The 15066-nt window shown below is 49.7% G+C and overlaps 1 protein-coding gene across 2 annotated transcripts in view; it reads left to right on the top strand.

Annotated features, from left to right (window-relative positions):
• The first annotated feature begins 407 nt into the window (after nt 1-407).
• Nucleotides 408-15066, top strand: part of PITPNC1 (phosphatidylinositol transfer protein cytoplasmic 1) — a 242031-nt gene continuing 227372 nt past the window's right edge. For both annotated transcript variants that reach the window (XM_082272120.1, XM_082272121.1), the window contains exon 1: nt 408-891. In XM_082272120.1, the coding sequence (XP_082128246.1) occupies nt 844-891 (48 nt within the window). In that variant the 5' untranslated portion in view covers nt 408-843. The remainder of the gene's footprint in view (nt 892-15066) is intronic.

Below are 15066 nucleotides of genomic sequence, written 5' to 3'. Positions count from 1 at the left end.
GCAGACACAAAGATTGCTGTGCTGCAGAGTGTAGGCTCCTCTCTCCTCTCCGCTCAGTCATAAGGATTGCTCTGCAGCTGGATCTGGGAGAAGAGTGCTCTGCTGCAGGATCTGGGTTCCGAAGGATTGCTCTGCAGCTGGGCTCTGCTACAAGAACTGCTCTGCAACTGTGAAGGACTGGACTTGGCTCATCTCTGTGCTCTGCAGCAGGGTCTAGGGAGGTGAAGGACTGGACTGGTTTCTCATTGCTCTGCAGCAGGGTCTAGGAGGTGAAGGACTGGACTTGGCTCATCTCATTGCTCTGCAGCAGGGTCTAGGGAGGTGAAGGACTGGACTGGGCTCATCTCTGTACTCTGCAGCTGGTTCTGCTGGTGTGAAGGACTGGACTGGGCTCATCTCTGTGCTCTGCAGCTGGTTCTGCTGGTGTGAAGGACTGGGCTCATCTCTTTTCTCTGCTGCTGGTTCTGCTGGTGTGAAGGACTGGACTGGTTTCCCATTGATCTGCAGCTGGGATAAAGGGCTACACTGGGACTGGTTGAGGTGTGCAGCTGGTTCTGCTGGTGTGAAGGACTGGGCTTGTTGTGGTTGGAGCCCTGCAGCTGGGTCGGGGGCTGCCTTTGTGCTGGGATCGCTGTGTGCCCCCCCTGTATGGCTGCAGTGCTTTGATCAGTGGATAATATTAAGCTGCCCCCCCCCCATAATGCTGGCCAAGGTCTGACATCCACTTATGTTCTCTAGAGGAGTCTACATCAGAAGCTTATTCTTCATCTAGGGCGCCCCCCCCCCCTAAAATCTCATCACCCACCCTGTGCTCCTCACTGCTCTCCCTGACACCCCACTATCATGCTGCTGAAGGAGTACCGGATCTGCATGCCCCTGACTGTGGATGAGGTAAGAGGTGATCTCTGGGTCACTGGGGGTTATTGGGGTACTGGTTGGTGATGTGATGAGTATCCGGGTACAAGTACCAGTCACCGGTGCTAGTAGAAGATTCTGCTAGTACCAGTTCCTTGTACTTCTAGTACTTTGTATTGTGTGTAATCCATCGGCTTCTATTTACTATATACAGTACTGATTTGGATGAGTAATACCCCCCCCCCCCCCATCCCCCAGTCCCCAGTAATGGTGGCATTCTTCTCTTATCAATAATTGGATCAGTGCTGGACTGGGATCATTAGATTCCTCTGTAATCCATTGCAATAGTAACCCATGCAGTGCTGGCGGCGGTAAGTTCTGCTCTAGTACTACACAGAATTCTCCAGTATCATTAACCCCGAAACCGTTGGAGTCTTCGGTACGTTGAACCCTGCCATTGCTGAGTTTCACGTAAAATCCTCCTTTGACTGGTATTGGTAGATTGATACTGGCGAGTGTACTCCAGTACTAGCACTGGTGCAGTGCTGGGGCCCAGATCCCACCATCCGACAACCCCCCCGTCTAATGCTGCACCTTGGTGGATCAGATCCCTCCAGGACTGCGCTGGGCACAACGAATGGTGTCAGCCCAAAGTGAAATCATTCGGTCCCCTGGCCCCTTCTGACCCAGTCAGTGCTGCCCCAGCTCCTGGGTATGTATGTGATGATATGTACATAGACTTCCGACTGCTAATTATTATTTATTCTGCATGCACTTAGCAGCACTATTAACCCTCAAGCTGCCCCGCTTTGCTAGAGAGGCGTAGCGGTGAATGCTTTGCCATTACACTCTGTTAGGTAACACTTCAATCCTCCCCCCAGTGACCACAATGTCTTTATAATGTCTTGTGATAGCCGAATATTTACCCCTCCCCCCTAGGGATCTCAGACTTGCTAATTTCTCAAGTGCTTTCATTTTTTATCAAATGCCGCATGGGGTCAGCGAAAGATAATGACTCATCTCAGGGTTACTGACAGATTTCTGGGTCATTGTGCCTATAGGACAGTGGTCTCCAAAACTGTGGCCTGGGGGTGAGATGCGGCCCCCTATTTGCTTTTTTCCAGCCCTTGGGGGACTATTTCATTCCCTGATACCAACAATGGGGCAGAATTCCCCCCACTGAGACCCAATAAAGGGGCACAGTTCCTCCCACTGACACCTAGGAGGGGGTACAATTCCTCAAACTGACACCAAGGATGGGGTACAATTTCTTCCATTGGCACCTAGGATGGGGTACAATTCCTCCCACTGACACCAAGGATGGGGTACAATTCCTCCCATCAACAACAGGGCATAACCCCCCCCCCCCCCCCACTGAGACAAGTAAAGAGGCACAATTCCTCCCAATACCACCAAGGATGGGGCACAATTCCTCCCACTGACACCAAGGATGGGGCACAATTCTTCCCACTAACACCAAGGATGGGGTACAATTCCTCCCACCCATCAACGGGGCATAATCCCCCCCCCCCCCACACACACACACACTGAGTCCAGTAAAGAGGCACAATTCCTCCCAATACCACCAAGGATGGGGCACCACAATTCCTCCCATTGACACCAAGGATGGGGCACAATTCCTCCCACTGACACCAAGGATGGGGCACAATTCCTCCCACTGACACCAAGGATGGGGCACAATTCCTCCCACTGACACCAAGGATGGGGTGCAATTCCTCCCACTGACATCAAGGATGGGGTGCAATTCCTCCCACTGACATCAAGGATGGGGTACAATTCCTACCACCAACAACGGGGCATAATTCCTCCCCCCGACTGAGTCCAGTAAAGAGGCACAATTCCTCCCAATACCACTAAGGATGGGGTACCACAATTCCTCCCACTGACAACAGTGATGGGACTCAATTCTTCCCACCAACAATGGGGCATAATTCCACTTCACCGTGACCAGTGAAGAGGTACAGTTCCTCCCAATAACACCAAGGATGGGGCACAATTCCTCCCACTGACACCAATGATGGGGCACAATTCCTCCCACCAACAATTGGGCATAATTCCCTCCACTAAGACCAGTGAAGGGGCACAATTCCTCCCAATGCCACCAACATCGAGGCACAATTCCTCCCACTGACACCAACATTGGGGTACAATGCCCCCCACCGACACGAAGGATGGGCCACAACTTCTCCCACCAACACCAACAAAGGGGCATAAATCCTCCCAATACCACCAACAATTGGGTCCAATGAAGCCAATAATGGGGCACAATGACAACAAGAAGGAGGCATTGTTTTTCCCCACTGACGTCAGGACCTTTTCTCCCTCTCTACCCCCTATGGTCACAATCCTGCCCCCTTAAAGTCTGAGGGACAGTAAACTGGCCCCCTTTTTAGACAGTTTGCAGACCCCTGCTATAGGTGATGACACCCCCCCCCCCCCCCGCTCTATTCCCCAGAGGATAAAGTTTGTGAAAACACGCAATTCTTCTGCATATCCTGATCAGAAAACAAAATAGGAAGAAGCTTTCTAGACATTGTTGCAAAGTAATTTCTATATTGTTACATTGTATCTTTATGTGTTGTGATTGTTTTGCTTTGCTGTGGTTGTAGCACCAGGTCCGAGTCATTTGCACTGCCTGTGTTTACAATGGAAATAGATGACATTCCGATATCTGTTGGATGTCCACAGGGGGGCGCTCTGCTGGCTTTAAACTGGATTTTATCTGTACATTGAATATACACACGCTATAGATACAAAAGGCATAACGTCTTGCTAGTATAAGAACAGAAAGGACGGGGCTGGGTTGTGATTTCGGGGCTGGGTTGTGATTTGGGCGGTCGCTGTTTGCGGTCATGGAGTTTGTTTCTGCGTCACATTTAGGAATATTGGAGGTTCAAACTGTTTGTTAAGGTTGGACACACATGGGGGATGTTTGCTCTAACATTCGTGAGCGCCCCGCTACTAATCGCTGCACACAAGCAACAATGTATCTTAGCGATCACCCAGCCTTAGTTAGGTTTTTAAGGTGACAATACATACATGAACTGTTCATGCAGTCCTGTAATTCACACAGAGCTGCAGACTATTGAACACATTCAGTTGTGCCAGAGGCTGTGATTGGGCAAACACTGATGAAGTCATCTCCACGTTCTCCCCTCTTGTAAGCGTCTTTCCAGGGTTAGACCGACAGCCCTGCAGAGCAACACGACCCTCTCTGACCCCTAAGGCTGGCCATTTCTCTCCCAGTTTTAGTGAAGATGATATGAAGACAGATTGAGGTACTTATGCCAGCTGCAGGTAATTTTACATTAAAGGAGAAGTACGGGGAAAGCTGGTTTGACTGTACTTCTGTGGATCACAGGAGTGCAGTTCGTTCTGCACTCCTGTGACCCGTTTTCAGCTGACATCACAGAGCCAGTCCAGGCTGGGGAAAGATTGCGATCTTATGGTCCGAATCCGTCTACATGCCTAGACCGGCACCTGGCTCAGCCTCTCAGCGAGCCGATGAGAGCCTGAGCCGGCCGCTCCCACCCCCCTCTGCAGCCCAGCACTCCAGGGAGCGAGGAGAGGGCAGAGCTTAGAGCCTGAGCCAGCTGCTCCCAACCCCTCTGCAGCCCAGCACTCCAGGGAGCGAGGAGAGGGCAGAGTTTAGAGCCTGAGCCAGCTGCTCCCACCCCCTCTGTAGCCCAGCACTCCAGGGAGCGAGGAGAGGGCAGAGCTTAGAGTCTGAGCCAGCTGCTCCCACCCACTCTGCAGCCCAGCACTCCAGGGAGCGAGGAGAGGGCAGAGCTTAGAGTCTGAGCCAGCTGCTCCCACCCCCTCTGCAGCCCAGCACTCCAGTGAGCGAAGAGAGGGCAGAGCTTAGAGCCTGAGCCAGCTGCTCCCGCCCCCTCTGCAGCCCAGCACTCCAGGGAGCGAGGAGAGGGCAGAGTTTAGAGCCTGAGCTGCCCGCTCCCACCCCCTCTGCAGCCCAGCACTCCAGGGAGCGAGGAGAGGGCAGAGCTTAGAGTCTGAGCCAGCTGCTCCCACCCACTCTGCAGCCCAGCACTCCAGGGAGCAAGGAGAGGGCAGAGCTTAGAGCCTGAGCCAGCTGCTCCCACCCACTCTGCAGCCCAGCACTCCAGGGAGCGAGGAGAGGGCAGAGCTTAGAGTCTGAGCCAGCTGCTCCCACCCACTCTGCAGCCCAGCACTCCAGGGAGCGAGGAGAGGGCAGAGCTTAGAGTCTAAACCAGCTGCTCCCACCCACTCTGCAGCCCAGCACTCCAGGGAGCGAGGAGAGGGCAGAGCTTAGAGTCTGAGCCAGCTGCTCCCACCCACTCTGCAGCTCAGCACTCCAGGGAGCGAGGAGAGGGCAGAGCTTAGAGTCTGAGCCAGCTGCTCCCACCCACTCTGCAGCCCAGCACTCCAGGGAGCGAGGAGAGGGCAGAGCTTAGAGTCTGAGCCAGCCGCTCCCACCCCCTTTGCAGCCCAGCACTCCAGGGAGCGAGGAGAGGGCAGAGCTTAGAGTCTGAGCCAGCTGCTCCCACCCACTCTGCAGCCCAGCACTCCAGGGAGCGAGGAGAGGGCGGAGCTTAGAGCCTGAGCCGGACCCTTCCACCCCCTCTGCAGCCCAGCACTCCAGTGAGAGCAGGGGGGCAGAACAGAAAGCCACTGACTGACAGTCACCAGCTCTCTGCTCAGGGAGCTCTGAGAACTGAACGATCAGCGGTCTTTGATCAATCGAAATACAAGGAAAGCTGGTTTGGCTGTATTTCTCCTGTGGTTTACAGGAGGGCTGTTCGTTCTGCACTTCTGTGACCCAAATTCAGCTGACAGACCGCGGTCGGCTGACATCACAGAGCTGGTCCAGGCTGGGGTAAGACCGCGACCATATGGTCGGGATCCACCCACATGCCTAGGCTGGCACCTGGCTCAGCCTCTCAGCGAGCCGATGAGAGCCTGAGCCGACCGCTCCCACCCCCTCTACAGCTCAGCGCTCCAGTGCGTGAGGAGAGGGCAGAGCAGAGAGCCGCTGAGAGCCTGAGCCGGTCGCTCCCTCCCCAGCCCAGAGCTCCAGTGAGCGGTGGGGGGGGGCAGAACAGAGAGCCTCTGACTAAGAGTGACCAGCTCTCTGCTCAAGGAGCCCTGAGAACTGAGCGATCAGTGGTCTTTGATCAATCAAAGTACAGGGAAAGCTGGTTTGGCTGTGTTTCTACTGTGGTTTACAGGAGGGCTGTTCGTTCTGCATTTCTGTGACCCATTTTCAGCTGACAGCCCGCTGTCGGCTGACATCACAGAGCCGGTCCAGGCTGGGGAAAGATTGTGACATAATAGTCAGGATCCACCCACATGGCTAGACTGGCAGCCGGCTCACCCTCTCAGCGAGCAGCTGAGAGCCTGAGCCTACCGCTCCCACCCCCTCTACAGCTCAGCGCTCCAGTGAGTGGTGGGGGGGGGGGCAGAACAGAGAGCCTCTGACTGAGAGTGACCAGCTCTCTGCTCAGGGAGCTCAGAGAACTGAGCGATCAGTGGTCTTTGATCAATCGAAGTACGAGGAAAGCTGGTTTGGCTGTATTTCTCCTGTGGTTTACAGGAGGGCTGTTCGTTCTGAACCTCTGTGACCCGTTTTCAGCTGACAGCCCGCTGTTGGCTGATATCACAGAGCCAGTCCAGGCTGTGGAAAGATCGAGACCTAATGGTCAGGATCCTCCCATATGCCTAGACCGGCACCTGGCTCAGCCTCTCAGCGAGCCGCTGAGAGCCTGAGCCAGCCGCTCCCGCCCCTCCGCAGCCCAGCGCTCCAGTGAGCGCTGGGCTGCGGAGGGGGTGGGAGCGGCTGGCTCAGTGATGTCAACCGACAGCGGGTTGTCAGGATCCGCCCACATTGTATTTTGTTTTCAAATCTGTCGGTTTTGTTTTGTTTATATTCTAAAAAAAAAATAAAAAATAAAGACCAACAATTTTGAAAAAAAAAAAACAATATTTTTTACTTTTTGCTATAAAACATTCCCAATAAAAAAAATGTTCATCAATTTAAGCCAATTTGTATTCTGCTACATATTGTAAAAAAAAATCGTAATAATCGTATATTGATTGGTTTACGCCTAAGGTATCGCGTCTACAAAGTATGGGATACATTTATGGACAAATCAAGATCTCATCTCTTAGTAATAGCAGCACATTATACACATTACATACGCCATAACAATCAATGGGGCAGCAGCCTGGGGCGCCCCCTCTCAGGGGGGCAATATGACTGAATGTTTTACAATAATTGCCTTCAATAATTCCATTTGTCATTTTCCCTGATTCTCTCCTGTTATTCCGCGCTGTAACTGCAGAGAAGGGGCGTTGTGCGGGAGGGAATGAGGACAGCGGAGACATGTCTGGCCCTGACTCGCCTGCTACATCCTTCATTCCAAAGCTGGGATTAGTGTCGGGGGCTGGTAACACCGGTGTAAGGAAACCCTCACAAGTCGCTTCTATTTGCTCCCTCTGGGCTGTTTATTATATTGTTTGTTTTCTTTATTAGTGACTACACTGATCAGCAATGTCGCAGTAAAGAAGAGTTACCTGTTAGAGCCGGTTCACACCAGTGCAATGGCAGACATCGCATGTGATTTGCACCGCATTGCTGTCGCACCACGATGTCTGTGCGATGCGATTTCAGCCATTCGCATCGCATTCAGACCAAACACACGCAGGACCCTTTTTTTTTATCCGCACCCGAATCGGATCGCATGGCTGTGCACACTTGGGGTGCCGCTTTTCCTTCAAGACAAGACTGAACACTTTAGCCACTTCTCCACTGGAAGGTTTTACCCCCCAATGACCAGGCCATTTTTTGCAATTCGGCACTGCGCTACTTTGACAATTGCGCAGTCGTGTGATGATGTACCCAAAAAAAATCGATGTCCTTTTTTCCCAGAAATAGAGCTTTCTTTTGGTGGTATTTGATCACCTCCATGATTTTTATTTTTTGCACTATAAACAAAAAAAGACCGACAATTTTGAAAAAAAATATATTTTTTTTTTATTTTTTGCTATATAACATTCCCAAAAAAAAAAAAAAATTAAAAATCACATTTTTTCATCCTTTTAGGCCAATTTGTATTCTGCTACTTTTTTTCCCCACAAGTAGAGCTTTCTTTTGGTGGTATTTGATCACCTCTGCGTTTATTTTTTTTTTTTGCGTTATAAACAAAAAAAGAGCGACAATTTTGAAACCAATATATATATTTTTTACTTTTTGCTATATAACATTCCCAATAAAAAAATGTCATCAATTCAGGCCAATATATATTCTGCTACATATTTTTTCCCCACAAACAGAGCTTTCTTTTGGTGGTATTTGATCACCTCCCTGATTTTTATTTTTTGCGCTATAAACAAAAAAAGAGCAACAATTCTAAAAAAAAAAAAAAAAAAAAAAATATTTCTCACTTTCTGCTATATAACATTCCCAATAAAAAACAATTAAAAATCAAATTTTTTCATCCTTTTAGGCCAATTTGTATTCTGCTACTTTTCCCCCACAAATAGAGCTTTCTTTTGGGTGGTATTTGATCATCTCCACGATTTTTATTTTTTGCTCTATAAATAAAAAAAGACTGGCAATTTTGAAAAAAATATATATATTTTTTTTACTTTTTGCTATATAACATTCCCAATAAAAAATGTCATCAATTTAGGCTAAAGTGTATTCTGCGACAAAATTTTCCCCACAAATCGAGCTTTCTTTTGGTGGTATTTGATCATCTGCACAATTTTTATTTTTTGCTCTAAAAACAAAAAAAGAGAGACAGTTCTAAAAAAACATAAAAAAAACAATATTTTTCACTTTCTGCTATATAATATTCCCAATAAAAAAAAATTTAAAATCTATTTTTTTTTTCATCCTCTTAGGCCAATTTGTATTCTGCTACATATTTTTTCCCCACAAACAGAGATTTCTTTTGGTGGTATTTGATCACCTCCCTGATTTTTATTTTTTGCGCTATAAACAAAAGAAGAGCAACAATTCTAAAAAAAATATTTCTCACTTTCTGCTATATAACATTCCCAATAAAAAAAAATAAAAATCAAATTTTTTCATCCTTTTTTTCATCCTTTTAGGCCAATTTGTATTCTGTTACTTTTCCCCCACAAATAGAGCTTTCTTTTGGTGGTATTTGATCATCTCCACAATTTTTATTTTTTGCTCTATAAACAAAAAAAGAGCGACAATTTTGAAACCAATAAATATATTTTTTACTTTTTGCTATATAACATTCCCAATAAAAAAATGTCATCAATTTAGGCTAATGTGTATTCTGCTACATATTTTTTGCGCTATAAACAAAAAAAGACAGACAATTCTAAAAAAAAAAACAATATTTTTCACTTTCTGCTATATAATATTCCCAATAAAAAAGAAATTAAAAATCAAATTTTTTCATCCTTTTTTTCATCCTTTTAGGCCAATTTGTATTCTGCTACTTTTCCCCCACAAATAGAGCTTTCTTTTGGTGGTATTTGATCATCTCCACGATTTTTATTTTTTGCTCTATAAATAAAAAAAGACTGGCAATTTTGAAAAAAATATATATATATTTTTACTTTTAAAAAGAGCAACAATTCTAAAAAAAAAAAAAACAATATTTCTCACTTTCAGCTATATAACATTCCCAATAAAAAATGTCATCAATTTAGGCTAAAGTGTATTCTGCGACAAAATTTTCCCCACAAATAGAGCTTTCTTTTGGTGGTATTTGATCATCTGCACAATTTTTATTTTTTGCTCTAAAAACAAAAAAAGAGAGACAGTTCTAAAAAAACATAAAAAAAACAATATTTTTCACTTTCTGCTATATAATATTCCCAATAAAAAAAAAATTAAAAATCAAATTTTTTCATCCTCTTAGGCCAATTTGTATTCTGCTACATATTTTTTTCCCCACAAATAGAGATTTCTTTTGGTGGTATTTGATCACCTTCGCGATTTTTATTTTTTGCACTATAAACAAAAAAAGAGCGACAATTCTGTAAAAAAAAAAAATGAAAATAAAAACATTATTTCTCACTTTCTGCTATATAACATTCCCAATAAAAAAAAAAAATTTAAATCTAATTTTTTTTATCATTTTAGGCCAATTTGTATTCTGCTACATATTTTTGTTAAAAAAAATCTCAATAAGTGTATAACGATTGGTTTGCGCAAAAGTTATCGCTTCTACAAACTAGGGGAATGGTTTATGTCATTTTTATTTATATATTTATTTATTTTTTTTACTAGTGATGGCGGCGATCAGCGATTTTTAGCGGGACTGCAACATTGCAGCGGACAGATCGAACCCCTAACTGACATTTTTGACAGGACCAGTGACATTACTACAGTAATTAGTGCTATAAATATGCACTGTCACTGTACTAATAACACTGGCAGGGAAGGGGTTAACACCAGGGGCGATCAAAGGGTTAAATGTGTACCTAGGGGGTGCTTTCTAACTGTGGGGGGATGGGCTTGCTGAATGAACACAGAGACCTGTGATCCTAAATAGGAGGATCCCTGTGTTCATTACTGACAGAGCAGTGTTTACAATGGCAGACCGCCGTTCTGTCTCCAGGGGGAGCGATCGCGGGTGCCTGGCGGCAATCTCGGCTGCCGGACCCACTGATTGGTTCCCCCTGTGGCGAAGGAGCGTGCGTGTAGTCCCGCAAAGCGACACACAGTTACGTTATTTTCACGGGACAGAGCCGACCTGCCGCAATATATGTACTGCTGGCGATCGGCAAGTGGTTAAAGTATACACAGTTATTTTTTTTTTAGTATACACTATAGGAATATAACAGACCTGGGACATCTTTGGGCATTCCAAAGAGAAAAGTAATGCGGCACACATAGTGCCCCTCCCCCTCTTGTCAAGCCCTGTTCCGAGTCACATTCCTGTCTGAATAATGTGTCCGGCTCTAATGTGGACTGAAACCCGGACTGTCCGGGTGCATCACAGGCAGGCGGCAACCCTAGTTCACACCCATGCGATCTGATTCTGCAAATCACGCTGCATTTTACAAACTACTTGTGATATGTCGTTAACTTAAAGGAGTTGTAAAGGCAGAATGCATTAAGATAAAAAGCCTTCTGTGTGCAGCAGCCTCTCTAATACTTACCTGAGCCCCCTCTCTATCCAGCAATGTTGCAGGAGTGTCTCGGCTGCCCGGGACTCCCCTCCTCACTGGTTGAGACAGCAGCAGTGCAGCCATTGGCTCCCATTGCTGTCAATTAAAATCATTTAGCCAATGAGGAAAGGGAGGGGACGGAGCCGAACCGCAGCTCCGTGTCTGAATGGGTGCCTTTGGCTCCTGCTGCGGTCAGTCAAAGTCAGTAAGCTAATCAGGAGAGAGAGGGGCGGGGCCACAGCTCCGTGTCTGAATGGACATAGGGAACTGTGACTCGGCTCGGGTGCCCCCATAGCAAGCTGCGAGCTGTGGGGGCACTTGACAGGAGAGGGGGGCCAGAAGCACAGAAGAGGGACCCAAGAAGAGGAGGATTCAGGCTGCTCTGTGCAAAACCAACTGCACAGAGGATGTATAATGTGTTTGGTATTAACAAAAAAACTCCTTCCGACGCGTTTCACTTATTGGCTTCTTCAGGGGAGTTTGTAAAAAGAGTTTAAGTGGGTTAAAATTGAATTGTAATCTCAGAAGGAGTGATACAGTATCTCACAAAGTAAGTACACCCCTCACATTTTTGTAAATATTTTATTCTATCTTTTCATGTGACAACACTGAAGAAATGACACTTTTCTACAATGTAAAGTAGTGAGTGTACAGCTTGTATAACAGTGTAAATTTACTGTCCCCTCAAAATAACTCAACACACAGCCATTAATGTCTAAACCGCTGGCAACAAAAGTGAGTACACCCCTAGGTGACAATGTCCAAATTGGGCCCAATTAGCCATTTTCCCTCCCCGGTGTCATGTGACTCATTAGTGTTACAAGGTCTCAGGTGTGAATGGGGGGCAGGTGTGTTAAATTTGGTGTTATCGCTCTCACTCTCTCATACTGGTCACTGGAAGTTCAACATGGCACCTCATGGCAAAGAACTCTCTGAGGATCTGAAAAAAAGAATTGTTGCTCTACATAAAGATGGCCTAGGCTATAAGAAGATTGCCAAGACCCTGAAACTGAGAGGGGTGTATTCACTTTTGTGAGATACTGTAGGTACTCACTTCAGTTCGGTCTGGTGGTCTCCCAATGACCAAGGGATCAAGGTAGAGTGAATCTGTGCTCGGAGGGGAGGGGGGGGGGAGGAGGAGAGTGAATCTGTGTCCGGAGGGGAGGGGGGGGGAGGAGAGTGAATCTGTGTCCGGAGGGGAGGGGGGGGGAGGAGAGTGAATCTGTGCCCGGAGGGGAGGGGGGGAGGTGAGTGAATCTGTGCCCGGAGGGGAGGGGGGGAGGAGAGTGAATCTGTGCCCAGAGGGGAGGGGGGAGGAGAGTGAATCTGTGCCCGGAGGGGAGGGGGGGAGGTGAGTGAATCTGTGCCCGGAGGGGAGGGGGGGAGGTGAGTGAATCTGTGCCCGGAGGGGAGGGGGGGGAGGAGAGGGAATCTGTGCCCGGGGGGGAGGTGAGTGAATCTGTGCCCGGAGGGGGAGGTGAGTGAATCTGTGCCCGGAGGGGAGGGGGGGAGGTGAGTGAATCTGTGCCCGGAGGGGAGGGGGGGAGGTGAGTGAATCTGTGCCCGGAGGGGAGGGGGGAGGAGAGTGAATCTGTGCCCGGAGGGGAGGGGGGGAGGTGAGTGAATCTGTGCCCGGAGGGGAGGGGGGAGGTGAGTGAATCTGTGCCCGGAGGGGAGGGGGGAGGAGAGGGAATCTGTGCCCGGGGGGGAGGTGAGTGAATCTGTGCCCGGAGGGGGAGGTGAGTGAATCTGTGCCCGAAGGGGAGGGGGGAGGTGAGTGAATCTGTGCCCGGAGGGGAGGGGGGGAGGTGAGTGAATCTGTGCCCGGAGGGGAGGGGGGGAGGAAAATGAATCTGTGCCCGGAGGGGAGGGGGGGAGGCCCACCCAAAACAGGCATCCAAACAAGACAGGACAAGAGGAAACAAATAGCTCAGCCTCCCACAAGCAACCTCATTTAAATGGTGTTCATCTCCAAAATATAGGGTAGGAAGGGAGGAGTCAGATTGCCAATCCTCCCAAAGGAAGCAATAATACATCCAATGTATACCTCCAAACATTGCCACTGACCCCGGACACCGCAACACAGACACCGCATCACAGACACCGCATCACAGACACCGCATCACAGACACCGCATCACAGACACCGCATCACAGACACCGCATCACAGACCCCGCATCACAGACCCCGCATCACAGACCCCGCATCACAGACACCGCACCACAGACACCGCATTACAGACACCGCATCACAGACACCGCATCACAGACACCGCACCACAGACACCGCACCACAGACACCGCACCACAGACACCGCATCACAGACCCCGCACCACAGACCCCGCACCACAGACCCCGCACCCCAGACCCCGCACCACAGACACCGCACCACAGACACCGCATCACAGACACCGCATCACAGACACCGCATCACAGACACCGCATCACAGACCCTGCACCCCAGACCCCGCATCACAGACCCCGCATCACAGACCCCGCATCACAGACCCCGCATCACAGACCCCGCATCACAGACCCCGCATCACAGACCCCGCATCACAGACACCGCATCACAGACACCGCATCACAGACCCCGCATCACAGACCCCGCATCACAGACCCCGCATCACAGACACCGCATCACAGACCCCGCATCACAGACACCGCATCACAGACCCCGCATCACAGACACCGCATCACAGACCCCGCACCCCAGACACCGCATCACAGACCCCGCATCACAGACCCCGCATCACAGACCCCGCATCACAGACCCCGCATCACAGACCCCGCATCACAGACCCCGCATCACAGACACCGCATCACAGACCCCGCATCACAGACCCCGCATCACAGACCCCGCATCACAGACCCCGCACCCCAGACACCGCATCACAGACCCCGCACCACAGACACCGCATCACAGACACCGCACCACAGACACCGCACCACAGACACCGCACCACAGACACCGCACCACAGACACCGCACCACAGACACCGCACCACAGACACCGCACCACAGACACCGCATCACAGACACCGCACCACAGACACCGCACCACAGACACCGCATCACAGACACCGCACCACAGACACCGCACCACAGGTCCCAGCGTCTGCCTAGGATTAGATTCTTCATCCATAGGGTTTGCCCTCTACCTATTTGTGTGCTGCCGCTTTTTCTCACTTTATTTTGTTGAACCTTTTTGGCGTGCAAATTTTTATTTATATAGAGCTGACAATCTACCCAGCGCTGTACATCCAGTATGTGTCGTCCCTGCCCCCAATGAGCTTACAATCTAAAGGCCAGTTTAGCCCGAAGCCCATTAACCTGCCACCTGGAATGTGTGAGGAAACCCACGCAGGGAGAACATGCAAACTCCATGCCGTGATAAAAGATCCGAACCGACAACCCCTGGTGCTGCCAGGCGGAAGTGCTCACCACTTAGCCGCTAAGCTGCTGACCTATAGGTGCGACCGAGCGCGTTTCCCAACGCCGCATGTAGGGCAGCCGGATAATTTCATTGGCCTGCCCAGTGTGAGAAACGCAGAAATAAAATTCCCTACTCTTCTCTAAAGAAAGCAGCGAAGCGCACGGTGCTGCGGAAGGAGGCTGCCCTTTGGCGTACGAAATCGCAGATATGTGGGTTGCCATTAACAATTAATAGCAGCGCCGCCCGTCTGCTAAAGGGCACCGCGTCTCTGTGCATGGGGGGGGGGGCACCGCGTCTCTGTGCATGGGGGGGGGGCACCGCGTCTCTGTGCATGGGGGGGGGGGCACCACGTCTCTGTGCATGGGGGGGGGGCACCGCGTCTCTGTGCATGGGGGGGGGGCGGGCATCACGTCTCTGTGCATGGGGGGGGGCACCACGTCTCTGTGCATGGGGGGGGCGTGCATCACGTCTCTGTGCAGGGGGGGGGCGTGCATCACGTCTCTGTGCAGGGGGGGGGGGCATCACGTCTCTGTGCAGGGGGGGGCACCACGTCTCTGTGCAGGGGGGGGGGGGCACCACGTCTCTGTGCATGGGGGGGGGCACAATGTTCTGCACCT

This window comes from Pelophylax lessonae (genome assembly GCF_965119305.1).
Source record: "Pelophylax lessonae genome assembly, chromosome: 11".
NCBI classification, from domain to species: domain Eukaryota; kingdom Metazoa; phylum Chordata; class Amphibia; order Anura; family Ranidae; genus Pelophylax; species Pelophylax lessonae.
Note: the sequence above shows the minus strand (reverse complement) of the source record. Positions and strands in the feature narration are given on the sequence as shown.